The 18,565-nt window shown below is 40.5% G+C and overlaps 1 protein-coding gene and 1 pseudogene across 4 annotated transcripts in view; one reads left to right on the top strand and one right to left on the bottom strand.

Moving 5' to 3' along the window:
* The window catches only part of LOC139374852 (beta-1,4-galactosyltransferase 1-like), a 31,706-nt pseudogene extending 18,823 nt beyond the window's left edge, over positions 1-12,883 (top strand).
* Positions 12,884-16,053: 3,170 nt separating this feature from the next.
* LOC139374851 (phospholipid-transporting ATPase ABCA1-like) overlaps positions 16,054-18,565 on the bottom strand; it is a 40,869-nt gene continuing 38,357 nt past the window's right edge. For all 4 annotated transcript variants that reach the window (XM_071116002.1, XM_071116003.1, XM_071116004.1 and 1 more), the window contains exon 48: positions 16,054-18,475. In XM_071116002.1, coding sequence (XP_070972103.1) covers positions 18,332-18,475 — 144 coding nt within the window. In that variant the 3' untranslated portion in view covers positions 16,054-18,331. The remainder of the gene's footprint in view (positions 18,476-18,565) is intronic.

Genomic DNA, 18,565 nt, shown 5'->3' with positions numbered 1-18,565 from the left:
CACACATGACCAGTTCGGAAAACAGATTGCATAGCGGAGAAGGTACGGTGGGATTCGAAATGGTCGGTGATCTGTTTGTTAACTTAGCTTTCGAAAGAAGTCAGAAAGGCAGTGTAGGATAGATATACAGTGCCTTGCGAAAGTATTCGGCCCCTTTGAACTTTGCGACCTTTTGCCACATTTCAGGCTTCAAACATAAAGATATAAAACTGTATTTTTTTGTGAAGAATCAACAACAAGTGGGACACAATCATGAAGTGGAACGACATTTATTGGATATTTCAAACTTTTTTAACAAATCAAAAACTGAAAAATTGGGCGTGCAAAATTATTCAGCCCCTTTACTTTCAGTGCAGCAAACTCTCTCCAGAAGTTCAGTGAGGATCTCTGAATGATCCAATGTTGACCTAAATGACTAATGATGATAAATACAATCCACCTGTGTGTAATCAAGTCTCCGTATAAATGCACCTGCACTGTGATAGTCTCAGAGGTCCGTTAAAAGCGCAGAGAGCATCATGAAGAACAAGGAACACACCAGGCAGGTCCGAGATACTGTTGTGAAGAAGTTTAAAGCCGGATTTGGATACAAAAAGATTTCCCAAGCTTTAAACATCCCAAGGAGCACTGTGCAAGCGATACTATTGAAATGGAAGGAGTATCAGACCACTGCAAATCTACCAAGACCTGGCCGTCCCTCTAAACTTTCAGCTCATACAAGGAGAAGACTGATCAGAGATGCAGCCAAGAGGCCCATGATCACTCTGGATGAACTGCAGAGATCTACAGCTGAGGTGGGAGACTCTGTCCATAGGACAACAATCAGTCGTATATTGCACAAATCTGGCCTTTATGGAAGAGTGGCAAGAAGAAAGCCATTTCTTAAAGATATCCATAAAAAGTGTCAGTTAAAGTTTGCCACAAGCCACCTGGGAGACACACCAAACATGTGGAAGAAGGTGCTCTGGTCAGATGAAACCAAAATTGAATTTTTTGGCAACAATGCAGGACGTTAGGTTTGGCGTAAAAGCAACACAGCTCATCACCCTGAACACACCATCCCCACTGTCAAACATGGTGGTGGCAGCATCATGGTTTGGGCCTGCTTTTCTTCAGCAGGGACAGGGAAGATGGTTAAAATCGATGGGAAGATGGATGGAGCCAAATACAGGACCATTCTGGAAGAAAACCTGATGGAGTCTGCAAAAGACCTGAGACTGGGACGGAGATTTGTCTTCCAACAAGACAATGATCCAAAACATAAAGCAAAATCTACAATGGAATGGTTCAAAAATAAACATATCCAGGTGTTAGAATGGCCAAGTCAAAGTCCAGGCCTGAATCCAATCGAGAATCTGTGGAAAGAACTGAAAACTGCTGTTCACAAATGCTCTCCATCCAACCTCACTGAGCTCGAGCTGTTTTGCAAGGAGGAATGGGAAAAAATGTCAGTCTCTCGATGTGCAAAACTGATAGAGACATACCCCAAGCGACTTACAGCTGTAATCGCAGCAAAAGGTGGCGCTACAAAGTATTAACTTAAGGGGGCTGAATAATTTTGCACGCCCAATTTTTCAGTTTTTTATTTGTTAAAAAAGTTTGAAATATCCAATAAATGTCGTTCCACTTCATGATTGTGTCCCACTTGTTGTTGATTCTTCACAAAAAAATACAGTTTTATATCTTTATGTTTGAATCCTGAAATGTGGCAAAAGGTCGCAAAGTTCAAAGGGGCCAAATACTTTCGCAAGGCACTGTAGGTCTGTAACAACCGTTTGAGTTTTGAACCTTATTAAGTTATTGCTTTAGTGTTTTTGCAGTAACACTTTTGTAACGGGAATTTCCAGGTGAACAAAAAGGAGGTTAAACCAAAATAAGGTTCATCAAAATCAATCCGGCTTAATCCAATAATTCAGGGACACACCTCCAGAACAGAAGCAGAGAAAATGTCTAACGGGCCTCTTGGAGAGAGGCCCTTTACAGTATATTCTAATCTGACATTTGGCATAGGTCCCCAGATCCTCAAAAAGTTCTACAGCTGCACCATCGACAGCATCCTGACCGGTTGCATCACCGCCTGGTATGGCAACTGCTTGGCATCTGACCGTAAGGCACTACAGAAGGTAGTGTGTACAGCCCAGTACATCACTGGGGCCAAGTTTCGTCAAAGACTCCCGTCACCCAAGTTATAGACTGTTCTCTCTGCTACTGCACGGTAAGCGGTACCTAGGACCAAAAGGCTACTTAACAGCTTCTACCCACAAGCCATAAGACTGCTGAACAACAAATCAAATAGCCACCCAGACTATTTACATTGACCCCCCCCCCCCCCTTTTTTTACACTGCTGCTACTTGCTGTTTATCTAGTCACTTTACAAATTACCTCAACTAACCTGTACCCCGCACATTGACTCGGTACCAGCACTCGTTTATAGCCTCATTATTGTTATGTACATTTCTTGTGTTACTTTTTGATTGACTAGATTTTTAAAAAAAACTTGAGTTTATTTAGTAAATATTATATTAACTCTACTTCTTCAACTGCATTGTAGGTTTAAGGGCTTGTAAGTAAGCATTCTGTGATAAGGTCTACACATTTTATTTTATTTGATATATAACCCCTTCTCATAAAACATTATCAAGGTTTACACATAAAGGAGCGTATATGTCGCTTATGTTGGTATTGAATTTAAAGTTTTATTAAATCAAATTATTTTAAAATGTAGGCCGAAAGAGCCAGAGAACAATTAGAATGGCCATATAGGCTAAAACGTTTTCTAAGGAAAAAAAATAGACGACCTCAAAGGCATCTATTTGGTCATTCTCCTGGAGTAAATTCAAATTCAAACAAATCACAGCTTAGGGACTTGCAAATTAATAAAGACTACTAGGCAAGTACTACATAATGACTATGTTTGGGGCATTTTATTGAATAGTTTGCTAGTGCAGTTGCCTAGTAGGCTATGATTTCCTCGTTGTGGGCTTTTATTATAGAGGAAGCCACAGGTCCACTAATTGTCATGTTACTGCCATGAAGTGTAGTACACAAAGTTCATTCACTCTCGGGAGCCTACGACAACTGATGGTCACAGCCACACAGCATAGGATGTTGGAGAAAATTATATTACCTTGAATTATAGCTTGAAACTATACTGATTTAGGAACAAAAAAATAGAGTATTTTTTAAATTGCTTTTTTAATACGGTCGGTGCGTAAACGGATATGTATTTGTCACTACAGTTCGGCATGTGACAGCCGCATTATGCTCGACTCATCTCTCAACTTTAGGCTGCGGAAGAAAGGCTGGACCGTGGTTGTAGTTTTAGGTGTTATTAATCTCCTAGTGGTTTTATTTAATTTAATGGGTTACTCGAATGGGTTGTCAGCAAACAAACAAATAAAGACACAGACGCGAATTGAAACAGCTTTTATTACCGTGACACTTCCACCGCAAGATAATGGACAACACGACCTTAATAACAGCGTTGTAATATTGCGAACTCCGAAGTTTAAGGATATACATTTACCCAATGCAGCTACTACAACTACTACAACAACTACTAACACTACTTCTACTACAACTTTGTGGAATAAGTTTGAAAAATGTCCTGATCCGTCTCCTCATCTGGGTAAGTAGGCTATGATTTGATCAATTCATTTTAATTCAAGGGCTGGTATTTAATAGAAAATGCACAGCAGAAACATGACATTATATTGTATTATACATGTAATTGTTATAAACACGTACAAGGACTCTTTATAACACATTAGCAGGCTATTTCCATGCTGATTTTTTTCTCCAATTATTCTGTCATGCACATATGGACTGTATTTGTTCCCCTAATCAAGCATGGAACCTGAATCCAGATAGTTTGGCCTCCCAAGAAAATACATTAAAACTTTATATATTTAATCAAACTGTTTGGCCAAAAATAACAAGCAAATTAAATATATATAATTATCAGCCATAACATTCATGGGATCATTCTCTGGGATCTTCTCCAAACATATACCAAACATTAGGAACACCTTCCTAATATTGAGTTGCACCCCCTTCGTCCACTATGCCCTCAGAACAGCTTCAATTCGTCAGGGAATTGACTCTACAAGGTGTCTGACTCCAATGCTTCCCACAGTTTTGGGGAGTTTTGTCAAGTTGGCTGGATGTCCTCTGGGTGGTGGATGATTCTTCATACACACAGGAAACCGTTGAGCATGAAAATCCCAGCAGTGTTGCAGTTCTTGCGCCTGTGACACCTACTACCATACCCTGTTCGACACAAAAAAATGTTCACCCTCTGAATGGCACACATACACAATCCATGTCTCAATTGTCTCAAGGCTTTAATTAACCTGTCTCCTCCCCTTCACATAAGTGACATAATTAAGGGATCATAGCTTTCACCTGGATTCACCTTTTCAGTCTATGTCATGGAAAGAGCAGGTGTTCTTAATGTTTTGTATACTGGCACAGTCGCATCAAACATTGTATTATGTAATTATACATATATTATGTAGTTGTGTATCTCATATTAGGCCTATATTTCCTGGCTTTAACTGAAAGTTAATACGAGGAAAGATCTCTCGATTTATGTCATGTTAAGCCGAGCTGCATTGTGAAGTTTGCTCTCTGTTGCTGAAAAAAACTATATGTTCTGTGTTCAGCTCAACCACGGCTCGGGGAAAAATACTTTCAGCAGCATAGACCATACTTTTTGGGGGGGACGACGAGATAACACATATTTCCTCTTAACCTCTGAACTGCCTGTTGCAAAGAAACAAGCATGAGATATACGTTAAGTCAGCAACATTTCCTGTGGGTCTGGTTGGATCTGTGCGTCAAATCAAATTTGATTGGTCACGTACACATGGCTAGCAGATGTTATTTCAGAGGGGTTGGGTTAAATGCGGAAGACACATTTCAGTTGAAGGCATTCAGTTGTACAACTGACTAGGTATCCCCCTTTCCCTTTATTGCGAGTGTTACGAAATGCTTGTGTGTAAGCTAAATGCTTGTGTGTAAGCGAAATGCTTGTGACATCAATAAGGAATGCGTGCATGCGCGTGCGTGTGTGTGTGTGCGTGCGTGTTTGCATGCGTGCACGAGTGTTTGTGTGTGTGCTCTATTTTTCTACATGAGGTCAAAGGCTGAAAACTTTGAACAAAGAGAGAGCGAGATAGAGCAGGGAGTGATGGAGGCGTGAAGGCAGAAAGTGAAAAGGAAGTGAATGTGGTTGAGGAACAGGAAGAGGTGTGTGAGAGTTTATGAGAGATCAAGAGATCTGTTTCTCCTGACCTGCAGTGGGGCCTCTCAGGGTGGAGTTCTCTACACCTGTCAGCTTGGACACAGTAAGGAAGGAGAACCCAGGTCTGCAGGGAGGAGGTCGCTACAAACCACAAGACTGCGCCGCCCTCCAAAAGGTTGCTCTAATCATCCCCTTCCGCCATCGCGACGATCACCTCAAGTTCTGGCTCTACTACCTCCATCCCATCCTTCAGCGCCAACAGCTGGACTACGGCGTCTACGTCATCAATCAGGTAAAGCCAGAGAAACCAGTCTAATCTCTGTGCATGACTGGTTTCATCTATTCACTGAACTCACCTTTCAGAGTCTGTCTGAACAAAAAAAAGCAGCTCGGTTGTCATGCATTTGTTTATTCATGCCTGAAGGTTTCCACACAAGTAACCTCCCACCTGTCATTGTAGATACCAGGAAGAATGTTATTGTGTGTCGCAACATCCCCCCCCCCCCCCCCCCTCCCCTTCACAGTTACAAATCATTACTCAGGGTCTTTAAACCGAGGCTAAATCAATAAGCCTATCCTTGATTCCTTGTGTCCTCTCCTGCCGTCCTTCCCCCTCGCTTCCTACAGAAAATGTAAGAGGGATGAAAGAAGAGGAAACGTAAATGTACGGAACTACGAAATGATAGATTTGTAAGAAGTGCGACGTTTGTGAGAAACTAAGAGAGCTCTGAGAGAGACACTGAAACAGGAGATAGACAGACATCCAGCCCCAGCCCCCCAGCTTTCCAGCCCCAGCGCCCCAACTCCACACAAGCCCAGGCCTGTACTTTAAACACAGACATGGTTCAGCTGTGAGTTGAAGTTTATACTCACTATCTGTAAACCACCAGGTGTCTCTCACAGAGGGCACAGCCAAGTCACCGTGATGAACAAATGGAAGCCTTCGGTTTGCAAAACGGTTTGCAACATGGAGTGTCTCTATCAAATAATCATGATGTCATCAAGTATGAGTTTATTCTAATGTATTGTTTTAAAGGACAACATATCTTACATGTTATAAGAGGAACTAAACATGTTTGACAGACAGCCTCTAATTCCTGATTGTGTGGTATCTCAGGTCCATGTATTTCTGTTGGACGGTTTCTCCCGTGGGCAAAAGTTTGTAAGTTTAAGTCAACAGATTTAGTCATTGTGAAAGGATTTCAGACACGGATGCATCTTGCTGTCTTTGTAAACTGATTAGAGACCAGATATGGCAGTATGAGCGCCCATCCTACACTACTGGAAGAGAGAAGAGTCCAATGGCTCGCTATAGAACGGCAAAGCACCCTTATTTTTTAGCAATGTAGGATGCTCCTATACAAATGTTCTCACAAGGAAATATTTGGTGTGAGGGATGATTCAAATAATCATCCAACGATTCATCCTCACCAGCTGAAGTTGTTCGACTGCATAACGCAGACAGCTTCTCACTTTCTTTTTATTCTCCCCTCTTTCCTCCACACATTTCCTCCTTTCCACCACATCTGTCACCTCAATGAACTCTCTGCCTTTCTTAACTTGTAATGATAAAGAGACAGAGGACTACTTTTTTTTACATTAAAGGGGCAATACACAGTTGAAGCAATAACAAAGCGGACTCCCTGCCTCTGTTTTGGTAAAAAAAATAAAAAATAGGGCCTGGAGAAATGTAACAACTCTTACATTCATAGATGGAGCTATTGATGCAAAGACGGATCATCCAAGATATCAACATTATAGTTTTAAGCATATTTTCAGGCTATGCATTTACAATGTTCACAAACATTGGGGTAAAACCAGCTTATATTTTGGGTTCTGATGGGGTATGAATGTTGAACTAAGCTCAAAGGCAAATACGTTATATTCTTCAAGAATCAATGCATATCTATCCTTAATTTATAAGTTCAAAATTGGATGTAGCAACTGCAGATTGCCCCCTTTAAAGCATGAACATGGTCAGGTATAGCAGTTTTTGGGATATAGCAGGCATCTCTAATTATGAAGATCAAACAAAGGCAACTGATTAAAGCAATTGTAGATGAGAGGGCATGCTTATTTAGCACAGCTGTGCTACGATCACAGGTGCAAGGCGGAACCGAGTGCGGTAGATCAGCGCAGCCGTGATAAAAAAAATAAGAAAGTTGTTTAGCACAACCTCGAGTGAACAATTGCTTTTCTACAACGGGTTACCAATTAGATAAAACACTTGATTTCGTTATGTATTCATAGGTTACTATTTCGTCCCTCAATTAAAATATAGGCCTAGTCCTGACACGAATCTTAGTTGCTAGCCAAACCGGCTGGTCGTTCATTCTATCCGTTAGGTTGCCGGAGCCGTGACCCACTCGTGAAGTCTTTTTGTTCCATATCAATGGACGACCCAGTCGTTCGGCCTAAATGTTTATAGCAACGCTCTTATCCCTTGCTTGCTAGCTAGCCAACTAAGGCTAACGCTGTCACTTCAAACTGTGTAGCCAGAATAACAGCAAAGTAGCTGTATTTGAGTTTGTTTAAGCTGTTTTCTATTGACATTTATTTGGATGCATCCATAACAATGAGCTAATGATGCACGATTTTCCCTGACAGAACATTTGCTCTCCTGTCAGGGCACTGTTCAGAGGAGCTAGCCAACTACACAGCAACACAGTCACTTCAAACGGAAGCAGGAACGACCGCACAATAGCTGCATTTAATTTAGTTTGATTCATGATTTCGACGGGCTAAGAAAATATGTTTGTCTCGTCCTGACACCATTATCCTCATTGGGACAGTGGAGATAGAATTTCAACAAATGTCAGAGAGACCTACAACCCCCCATTGTTGCAAACCAAATGTAATGCCTCGATCAGACCGACATCGTTTGCGTTTTGGCACACCAGAAGTACATTCACTTCCAATGGAACGCTGCGTTTGCCTTGTATGCATAGACTTGACAATATTAGCAAAAGGTGAATGTTAAACTTTTACTGCACACATATAGAGTAACAATTTTGGATTACGTAATGGGGAAGTTTGACTGCAGAATTGATTGCACAGCATTGATGTTACGACACTGTCGGTCTGATTGGGGCGTTAGGCTAGAAGCACGGGAGATAATGTCTAGATCCTTTTTATAGTGGAAATCAAGTTAATGAATGACCTGTCTGGGCTGATGGAACAGTGGATGCGCAGTGATTTCTCGGATGGAACAGAAAGCAAGATGCCAAGTTTTACATTATAGGCTTACCCGTGCTAAACTGGTTATTTAGTATGGCTTAGACCGTGTCTCAGCCAATCACAAAGCTTGTTTTGACCAACCTGTTGTAGAATTGTAACTTTAGATTTTTGTTGTTGTTTAAATAATCAAATTCAATATTATTTCATTTTTGTGGTGTATTTGAATGACAGAATCACCACTACGGCCCTAACTGTCAGCTGGTGACTACCACGCATTGATAGTGAAGAGTAGCCTACTCCTATGAAGATGCCATTGACAGTGTAGAGGAAAGAACTGTGTCCTTACATGACTTCTACAGGTGCTTCCTGTTCTTGAAACCAAAATAGCAGATAACGTCTCTCTCTCTCTGTCTCTCTCTCTTTCCCTCTCTCTCTGTTTCGCATTCTGACATACTAATAACTACTACTAACTCTGTTTCCACTCTCCTAGCACTGCATGTTTGCAACCAATCACATCTCTGCTAAAGTATGGTTGGGTTCTTCCAATGCTCGGTGGCTTTCTTCTTCTCCTTCTGCTTTCTCCTGAGGTAACTAAGTGCGACTGTTGGTATACTCCGCGGTTCTCTAACACGCTGTTGCTTAGTTTCTGACATTTCTTAAGGGGAAGTCCCTTTGAGTTTCTATGTAGTGTATTGCATGATAGTTATGCCAATATTGTTTACTTTCCTCATATGAGATAAGGACAAAACCTGTCTGGGGCTCCTAGGGGCGGTTTCGACAGACACACATGAAGCATAGTCCGAGACTACATTTATTTTTAGACCAGGACGAGGCTTAATCTGTGTCCAAGAAGCGGGCCCTGAGTGACTGTCTTTTGACCTGAAGTAATCTGTAAAAGAAAAAAGTAGTGAGTGTCTTTTGACCTGAAGTAATCTGTAAAAGAAAAAAGTAGTGAGTGTCTTTTGACCTGAAGTAATCTGTAAAAGAAAAAAGTAGTGAGTGTCTTTTGACCTGAAGTAATCTGTAAAAGAAAAAAGTAGTGAGTGCGGACCTTCCTTTTTTTATATAGTACTTTGCTCATATGCTAATGACAATGCGAAGTTAGCTGGGTGTTGGGAAAGAGAACTGACTGGAATGTAATGTTGCAGCTCAGTAGATCTTCAGGCTGTCAGTGACTTAGAAAACTGGTCTGCTTGCTTTTTTTAAAAAATGTATTTAACTAGGGAAGTCAGTTAAGAGCACATTCTTATTTACAACGACGGCCTAATCCAGCCAAACCCTAAACCAGACAATGGTGGGACAATTGCTCACCGCCCTATGGGACTCCCAATCACAGCCAGTTGTGATACAGCCTGGAATCAAACCAGGGTCTGTCGTGACACCTCTAGCACTGAGATGCAGTGCTTTACACCGCTGCGCCACTCGGGAGCCCCGTCTCAGTAAATCTTTAAATAGTTTACCCAACAATGGGAGATCTGTGACAGCTAAGAATTAAAAAAAAGACTTTCTATGTCTGTCATGTGGTTGCCCCACCTAGATAACTGTAAGTCGCTCTGGATAAGAGCGTCTGCTAAATGACTCAAATGCAAAATGTAAGAGTACATCAACTTGAAATCAATTTGCATATACCGGATTTTTTTTTTAAATACACTTTTTGATGAATTAAACATGTTCTAAGGACAAACTTTATTCAATTATAAGTGAATATTTGGCAAATAATTTAGCGTACCCATGTTTTGAAAAATTACTGTCATTTCTTCATTAGGATGGAGACGACACATTCAACAGGGCAAAGCTGATGAACATTGGCTATGCTGAGGCCCTGAAAGAGTATGACTACGACTGCTTTGTGTTCAGTGACGTGGACATCATCCCCATGGATGACCGCAACCCCTACAAATGCTTCAGCCAGCCCAGACACCTGTCTGTCTCCATGGACAAGTTTGGCTTCAAGTACGGCACAAAACTCAACCGACAACTTCTTTCTAATGCGTCATCATCATTTTCATTAATTGGGACTCTTCCTCAATTCATACAATGAGTACATAGCTAGAAGAGTAGTAAACAAGTATATCTGTTTATGCTTAGCCTACCCTTTTCATGACTTGGCTCTTTGTATGGGCCAGATGAGAAATATTTTGTCTTTGTCTCATCCATAGGTTGCCCTATAACCAGTACTTTGGCGGTGTCTCAGCGTTAAGTAAGGAGCAGTTCCTGGAAATCAACGGCTTTCCCAACAACTACTGGGGCTGGGGTGGGGAAGATGACGACATTTTCAACAGGCAAGACAGTGCATTCCAATCCAAACAGACTTTTAAAGCATTACGGATGAGCCTATATTAAAGCCAGACTTGGCAAGGGGACATCATCCCTTTCTAATGTTACCGATGCATTGTATAATGCTCATGCAAAACACAATATATTCACCAGGGTGTTAGGGTCAGTCAATTCAGAAACTGAAATGGCAGTTTTTTTTCAATATTTTTTTTTTTACAAACTGAAAAGGAGAAGCTGTTTACTTAAAAAGTTGTCACGTTTTTTAAAACTTAAATCAATTCCTGAATTGAATTAGAATTGACCCCAACCCTGAATTCCACAGTATTTCCAAAGTGTATGCAAAGTCCATTATAATAATAAACTCTGATTTCCACAGGTTGAGCTCCAGAGGAATGTCCATCTCTCGTCCAGATGGCGAGGTCGGAAAATGCCGGATGATCCGTCACGAGAGAGACAAACTGAACGACCCAAATCCTCAGAGGTAAAGCTTTAGATTAGAACATCCACATTCAACAGGTTCCCCACAATGTTGTACCTTTAAAAAATAAAATGTAGATTTTAAGGGGAAAGTTTTTATTTCTTCATGATAGCATCAGCATTGTTACTCAGCCATCACAGCCAAGAAAATGTTGGCTATTGTATGGCCCCAGAATTGACATATCAGTGCATCCCTAATATCTTCATAGGAGGATAGTAGACTGATGAGTCATTTCCTTTGCATCGCAGGTTTGACAGAATACAACGCACGAGACTGACCATAAATACAGATGGGATCAGCTCTCTCAAGTACAAAGTCGTCAAAGTGGAAAAGGATGCTCTGTTCACGAAAATCACAGTAGATGTGGGGAAACCTTAGTGAAAGTGGATAAATGTTAGCAGTTATTTTGCACATCACTTATCACAAGGTGGAGGGCAGAGAAAGCACAGCGGAACCATGGAATGCAGTACTGAGAATACTCTGAATTCTCCAGAACGCGTGTATTTATTGTGGAAACAAATGGACAGCACTTGGATGAATGGGATGGCACAACAAGACCTCATAAATATCAGAGTGGATCAAAATGTTTGATCAACATGTTTGACTTCTAATGGCAGGACACAAGGGAAGGGGCGTGGGACAAAGAAGTTATTTTGTATGTCATTTGTAATGAGTTGTCTTTGTGTAATTCTGTAAGGGAGAACTACTTGGTTTAAATGTGTATATAAGTTGTATACATTTGCATATAGTTAATACATATTTTATATATTGTTTATTTCATTTTCGGCTAAGATATTTTAGGTGATTATGGGTTTAATATATTTTTTGTGGAAATGTTTCCCATGTTTGAAACTGTGTGAAAGGTCTTAATCACAATCTAAAAGCAACGATTGGTTTGGTTACTTATATATGTTTCTAAAAACATCACTTGTCTGCTGTGATTCTGTACGTTCACTACCTGTGACATGATCACTTCCATGCTTCTTTACATTCAAAACATGTTTACTACCTGTGACATGATCACTTCCATGCTTCTTTACATTCAAACCCTATTCAGTACCTGTATGAATTATCACTTCCATGCTTCTTTACATTCAAGACCTGTTCACTACCTGTGACATGATCACTTCCATGCTTCTTTACATTCAAACCCTATTCAGTACCTGTATGAATGATCACTTCCATGCTTCTTTACATTCAAGACATGTTCACTACCTGTTACATGATCACTTCCATGCTTCTTTACATTCAAACCCTATTCAGTACCTGTATGAATGATCACTTCCATGCTTCCTTACATTCAAGACCTGTTCCCTACCTGTGACATGATCACTTGCATGCTTGTTTACGTTCAAAACCTATTCAGTGCCTGTATAAATGATCACTTACATGCCTCTTTACATTCAAAACCTATTCAGTGCCTGTTACATGAATGATCACTTCCTTGTTTCTGCAGCGCACAAATCCGTCGGGAACAAACATACATACTACAGCACTGTGATGGTCAGTTGTATGTATGGTCAGTCTCAGTCCCCGCCCATTTGGCTTATCTTAAATGTGTAGAAATACTGGTTTGGTGAACAGAACACTGGACCCAACCTGTCACTTTATTTCATGTGACTGAAAGCAAAAGCCCACAGCCTGGTTTTCATTCATAGGAATAGAACATGGAGAAGTTATTGAATAAATAAAATGTTTTACATTTGAATTTTTCAAAATCTATTTTTTTTTAATACATTTAACTTTAATTGTCCTGTTGGGCTATTGAATATAGGAATTTATTATAGTTAAAATGATTGGAATACGTGTTTAATTGAATTGATTTCATTTCAAGTCTCCAATTGGGGACTCCAAAAAGTGACTACAAACCTAGCTCTGGATTTCCATCCTGTTACAAGGAAACCAGTAACGGATTCATTTGTGGTTAGTCAAATAATTAACAAGAAACACTAGTGAATCAGTCTAAGGAAATCCCAGACCTAGGGCAACATTGTTCACATTGTGGGAGGCAACCCGTGCGCCTAGGGAGACTAGAGTATTATTAATTTAGAAGTTAATAATTTCCTTTTCCCCCGTCACCTCACAAATTGGAACTTGACCATATAACTGGGCAATAGTCCAGGTGTGATAAAAGTAGGTCTTGTGAGACTTGTTAAGTTGATTGTGATGTCAAGAAAGCAGAGCAGTGCGTTATCACAGATAGACCTCTCACCGAGGTAAAGACAGTTTCAGGTTGGATATTTGCCTGTAGTTTTCCTTACGTCCACCAACAGCAGTCAGGGACCGTCAACATACTGACAAATCCAATTTTTCACATTTCAATAGCTCTTTAACCAATCCTCCTAAAACGTTCAACCCGGGTCGTAGCTAACCCGATGGCATAGACACACATTGCACACACTTTTTGTTGTTGTTGATTTACATCTCGCACTATTTTAAATGATTTATTTACATTTTTGAATTTCAATAGCTCATTGGTCATATGACCTACTGACTTCAAACAAGGTTCCGAATGTCCACTGACCACCCTTCTATATTGCACACTCTTGTTTGGGTACTGTAAAATCACATGGTGTAACATACATTTTTCATAGTTTTACATTTCAATAGCTCCTTGTGACACACCTAAGAAGTGTGCAGTGGATATACACCCATATTGCATCAACTCTAGTCATGTATCTTCTATATGGTTGTACATTAATATTAGTTTGACAATTAGGGGGTTCAGTCCAGTGTTGTTTACCCTTTTCTTTAATATGTATCTATAATAACTGGTAGTTCTAAGGACTTATTTTCCCTGTTTTTAAAAATATTTTTCCACAGTATTTAACATAGGTACACAATAGGAGAGAGACAGATAATATATCCTTTCGTCGTTAATATCAACCATAAAGGAAAGGGGCAAAGTACGAGAGTCATGTTTGGTTTCCCAGGAGGTCTACCCCGGGGGATGGTAATAGAGGGGATGTACGTGAGGCGACGTTGGCTCCCTCTGCTGGTAATACGGGAGCTGGGCACCCCGACACGGACAGCTCTAAGTGGAGGTAATTCGAGGAAAGTGCCAACCAGCCGTGGAGGCCAAATGAAAGGAGCACGGTGGCACACCGCGAGAAGGGAAACGGGGAGAGACCGACACCAAGCCACAGTAGAGAAATAGGACTGAGCCAAACTTAAGTGATTTTCTTTGTAAAGTTGTTTTTGCGGACTAAAACCTCCCCGTCAATCTCTGCACGCTCAACCTAACATCCCACGGTTTACCACACATGTTATTAATTGTCCAAAGTAGGGATGGAGAGTGAGCTAGTAAGGTAGGCTGCAGTGGGTTTGCTGGTCAATACATATGCTGAACATGTAACCAAACAAGGTTCAGAATGTCCACTCAGTGGGCCTACACATTGCATACCCTTTAGTTTGTCCATTTTCATCTCACACGCTTTTACATGAATTTTTCCAAATGTAAAACTTCAATAGCTCCTTGGTTATGTGACCTACTGACTTCAAACAAGGTTCAGAATGTCCACTGACCACCCTTCTATATTGCACACCCTTTAGTTTGTTAATTTTAATCTCACACGATTTTACATTAACTTTTCCAAATTTTTATTTTAATAGCTCCTTTGTCATGTGACCTAATGACTTCAAACAAGGTTCAGAATGTCCACTGACTACCCTTATATATTGTGGATTATCAGTGGACATTCTGAACCTTGTTTGAAGTCAGTAGGTCACATGACCAAGGAACTATTGAAGTTTTACATTTGGAAAAATGTATGAAAATTGACAAACTATGCAATGTGATCCACAATATGGCATAGGATGTGAAGCCATAACGCATACATTGTTTCAGCAGCAGACGATGATCTATAATGTCAAAAGCTACAACGATGTCTAACAAAACAGAGAATCTGCTGTATCTAATCGCCAGCTTGTGATACTATTTTTTTTTGTATCTCAAGTTTACCTTTCCGTCAGTCAACACCTCTAAAATATTTTGGGTGTGCGTGAACTCGTGCTTTTCATTAGATTATTATCTGCTGGTGTTTCCCTACCGTACATCTTCTATCAATCACACGTCATAGATTGCATCACGTAGGTAGGTAATAGCAGAGAGGAAGAGAGAAGCCCAACTCAACAGAAATCCGTCTCCCTCCAGCAGGTGTTTTTATTGTTGTTGCGTTTGCCCATCAAGCAAGGGGTTTTGCATGGAGGTCAATGAGTGTCATATTCGAACAATAAAAAATGTATGGCTTATTTGCCAAGTGAGGTTTATTTTATCAAATAGAAGTTTCGTAATGCTTAAATTGTTACAATTGTACTGATAGAAGTAGGACAAGTGACATCCCGGCAACTTTGAGAGAAAAAACACTTTGTATGTGGGTTGTCTCCGGATGGCTATGCATATTCATGAAATGAGGGTCGTATCATAGTCTCTCTCTATTGAACACAGGCGGTTGACGTCAACAACCCTCGTTGAATATTTAAAAAATATTACAATAATGAGATGTATCCACCAATCCAAAGAAAGGATAGGCGCAGCTAGACAGCCTGCTGTTGCGCTGTTAGGGTGAGATTTATTTTGTCAGTATATCCATAATCTGTGGTAGCAGTACTTTTCCGGTAATCTCAGGTAAAGGTTGACATGTAAACAGCAGAAATGTTAACATGAAGTTGATTGACTTGAATTATTGTAGAAATAAGGGCAACTCTAAGTGATGTATTTTAGAAAGGGTTTGGAAAACCGTTTTTGTCCTTAACGTTATCTAGAATTGATAACGGTGAAGACAAGATAATAGTGGTAGATTTGAAGAAAGCAGACAAACTGTCTTGAAAATGTATCAATTTGTATTCCTGTAAATAAGTACTGTACACAACCAATAACGGACACAACCAGCCTTTTTAATACTTCAAATGTAAACAAATAATATTCAACACAAGAAAATAACTACCATAGTACTGCAGGACACTTTTTCTTCCAAATAGTTTTTGTTGTTGTTGTCACAGAACACAACTAAATGCATTGTAGTTTCAGGTGTATCTTCTGAAATCTGGGGCTATTCCAATGTAAATCCTGTACGGTGTAGATTACATAGAAAACTTCAATAAAGTGCTAGGTGTCCACATCCCTCCCCATCATGACCAATGAGCAGATAGGGTTCTTTGTATGATCAGCAATTCTGTCCGAATGAACGTAGTACTCATCGTAACGTAACCAAAACAAAGTGGCATGTTATTGGTCTGGTCCCTCTCAATTCGACCGGTGTTCGACTGTTGCCTTTTATCGTGTTTGTTTGGCCCTAAGTTTGCATGTTAATATGGCAGACTGCTGGTGTAACTATGGCAGATGTGTTGTGCATCAGTAAATACAATACCAGGAGTTAGAGAAGAGGGGGGGGGTGTACAATTGGGGTTGTGGTCAGTAATAATAACGCACAATAGACACGCACAAAAAGGACCTTGGCAACAGCCCAGAAAGTACAATGATGGTTGGATTGTTTGTGAGCACCATGTGAGACCCAGCCTCCATGTGCAGCCACGTGTTCAATGCATTCTAGCCGTTCCATCCTTCACTTTCAGCACGTGTCCTTTACTTCTTAAGCGGAAAACTCCAAAGATGGCGGCTGAACTACAGGAAGTCAGCTGTTCAAGGAAAAAGACAAGTGAAAGTGTACAAATAAGCCCCCCCCCCCGACTCAACCTCGACACAACGTTGACTCAATGTTTTGGCACTGGTGACTGTTTACTGAACGACACATATCCAGATAAATCTTCAATATAGAATATATATATATATATAATCATCATCATCATCGTCTGCTCTCCTGTCACTGTTACTTCACAATACATAAATAAATGAAAAAAAATGGTATACCCAGTCACATTTCTCTCGTGGTCACGTTAGTAATACCGTGTTTTCTACCACAGAATCTTGAATCCTGCCGGGGGAAAACCCCAGTAGGTTATCCAACAGCAACAGCCCATCTCTTTAGTCCGTTATACCTGTCTTAAGAGGGTTCATGCTTTGGCACACATACCGTACAGGTCCTATCTACACTACGTGGTCCATTAAAAAGCATGACATTTAGGTCCATCCTCACACTTCAGAAAACCTGTCACAAATGTCAAAAGGATGATTGTTAGCTAATAAGCGACCTTTGTCGTTATTAGACTGCACATTCACGCACAGAAGTTGACCCTTCATTACCTATGGCAAAGTACAGTACATTTAAAGCAGTAATCTGACAATAAGGTCTCTCTGAAATCCCTTCAGGGTTCTAAAGAATCTCCGGTCTTTGTGCTTTGTCATTCCAGAACATTCCATGGCCTCTCTTTTGGAGTGTTAACATTATCTCCAACATGATTGGCAGGCACTGTGCTGGACGTCATGACAACAACAAAACATTCATCTTTTTTTTTTTTAAATACAACAAACTCCATTAGGTTCAATTTTTTAAGACGCAAAACTGAATCGATCAATATACTGTATTTAAAATGTCTTTCATTTGGGATTGGACTATCGTTGAAATTAATTCTTATTCTTCCAGTTCATAAAAAAAAATGGTAACAAAGAGCGGGAGATAAAATACACCCTGAATCCAAATGACTGTCGGTTGGCAATGAGCGAGTTGATTGGAACTTCTTCCTTATACATTGTCGAGCGTGTCGCTGATCCTGCTTGAGTGAGCACACAGGAAACTGTACTCTTCATGCTCTGCCTGGGGTACAACTTTGAAATATATTCAAGTCTTTCAGTCTTTTCAATCTAGCTAGCGAGGGGCACAAGGCTGTTCCTCGTAGAACACTTCATGGGATTTTATCATCTTTATTTCTTTGCATTGATTTGCATTGACTTTCAGTGTTGAACTTCTGCCGCTCGTTCTCGCGTCACCCTACAAAAGAACGCTAACGCTGGGCAGTCCACTGAGAAAGAATTTAAAAAAAATGTTAAACGCTACAATAAAGTAGAAAACCCTCCTCTCTGGAATGACCCGTCTCTACAGGGGCCTCGGCAGTACATCTGGGAGAGGAACAGACACAGGGTTCGTCCAAAATGGCACCCTATGCACTACACGGGGCACTATATTGACCAGGGCACTGGTCGAAAGTAGCGCACTTATGTAGGGAACAGAGTTCCATTTCAGGTGCAGCCTTGGATTCACACGCAGCTCTCCCTGGCCTTCTCGTCTGTGAGGAAAGACTTGAGCTGAGTAATGTCCACTGCCACCGCGTCTCTCTTGTGCATCGAAATGTCTTTTAAGTGGTCCTCGTCACTTTGGTCCTTGGCGAAATTGACAAATACCTAAAGTTAAGAGAACACACACACACACACAGACCAGATTAATCAGGTGTGCTATGCAAGCAACGTTTGTTTAACTTGCATTTTGGTTTA

This window comes from Oncorhynchus clarkii, chromosome 19 (assembly GCF_045791955.1).
Source record: "Oncorhynchus clarkii lewisi isolate Uvic-CL-2024 chromosome 19, UVic_Ocla_1.0, whole genome shotgun sequence".
Lineage (NCBI taxonomy): Eukaryota > Metazoa > Chordata > Actinopteri > Salmoniformes > Salmonidae > Oncorhynchus > Oncorhynchus clarkii.
Note: the sequence above shows the minus strand (reverse complement) of the source record. Positions and strands in the feature narration are given on the sequence as shown.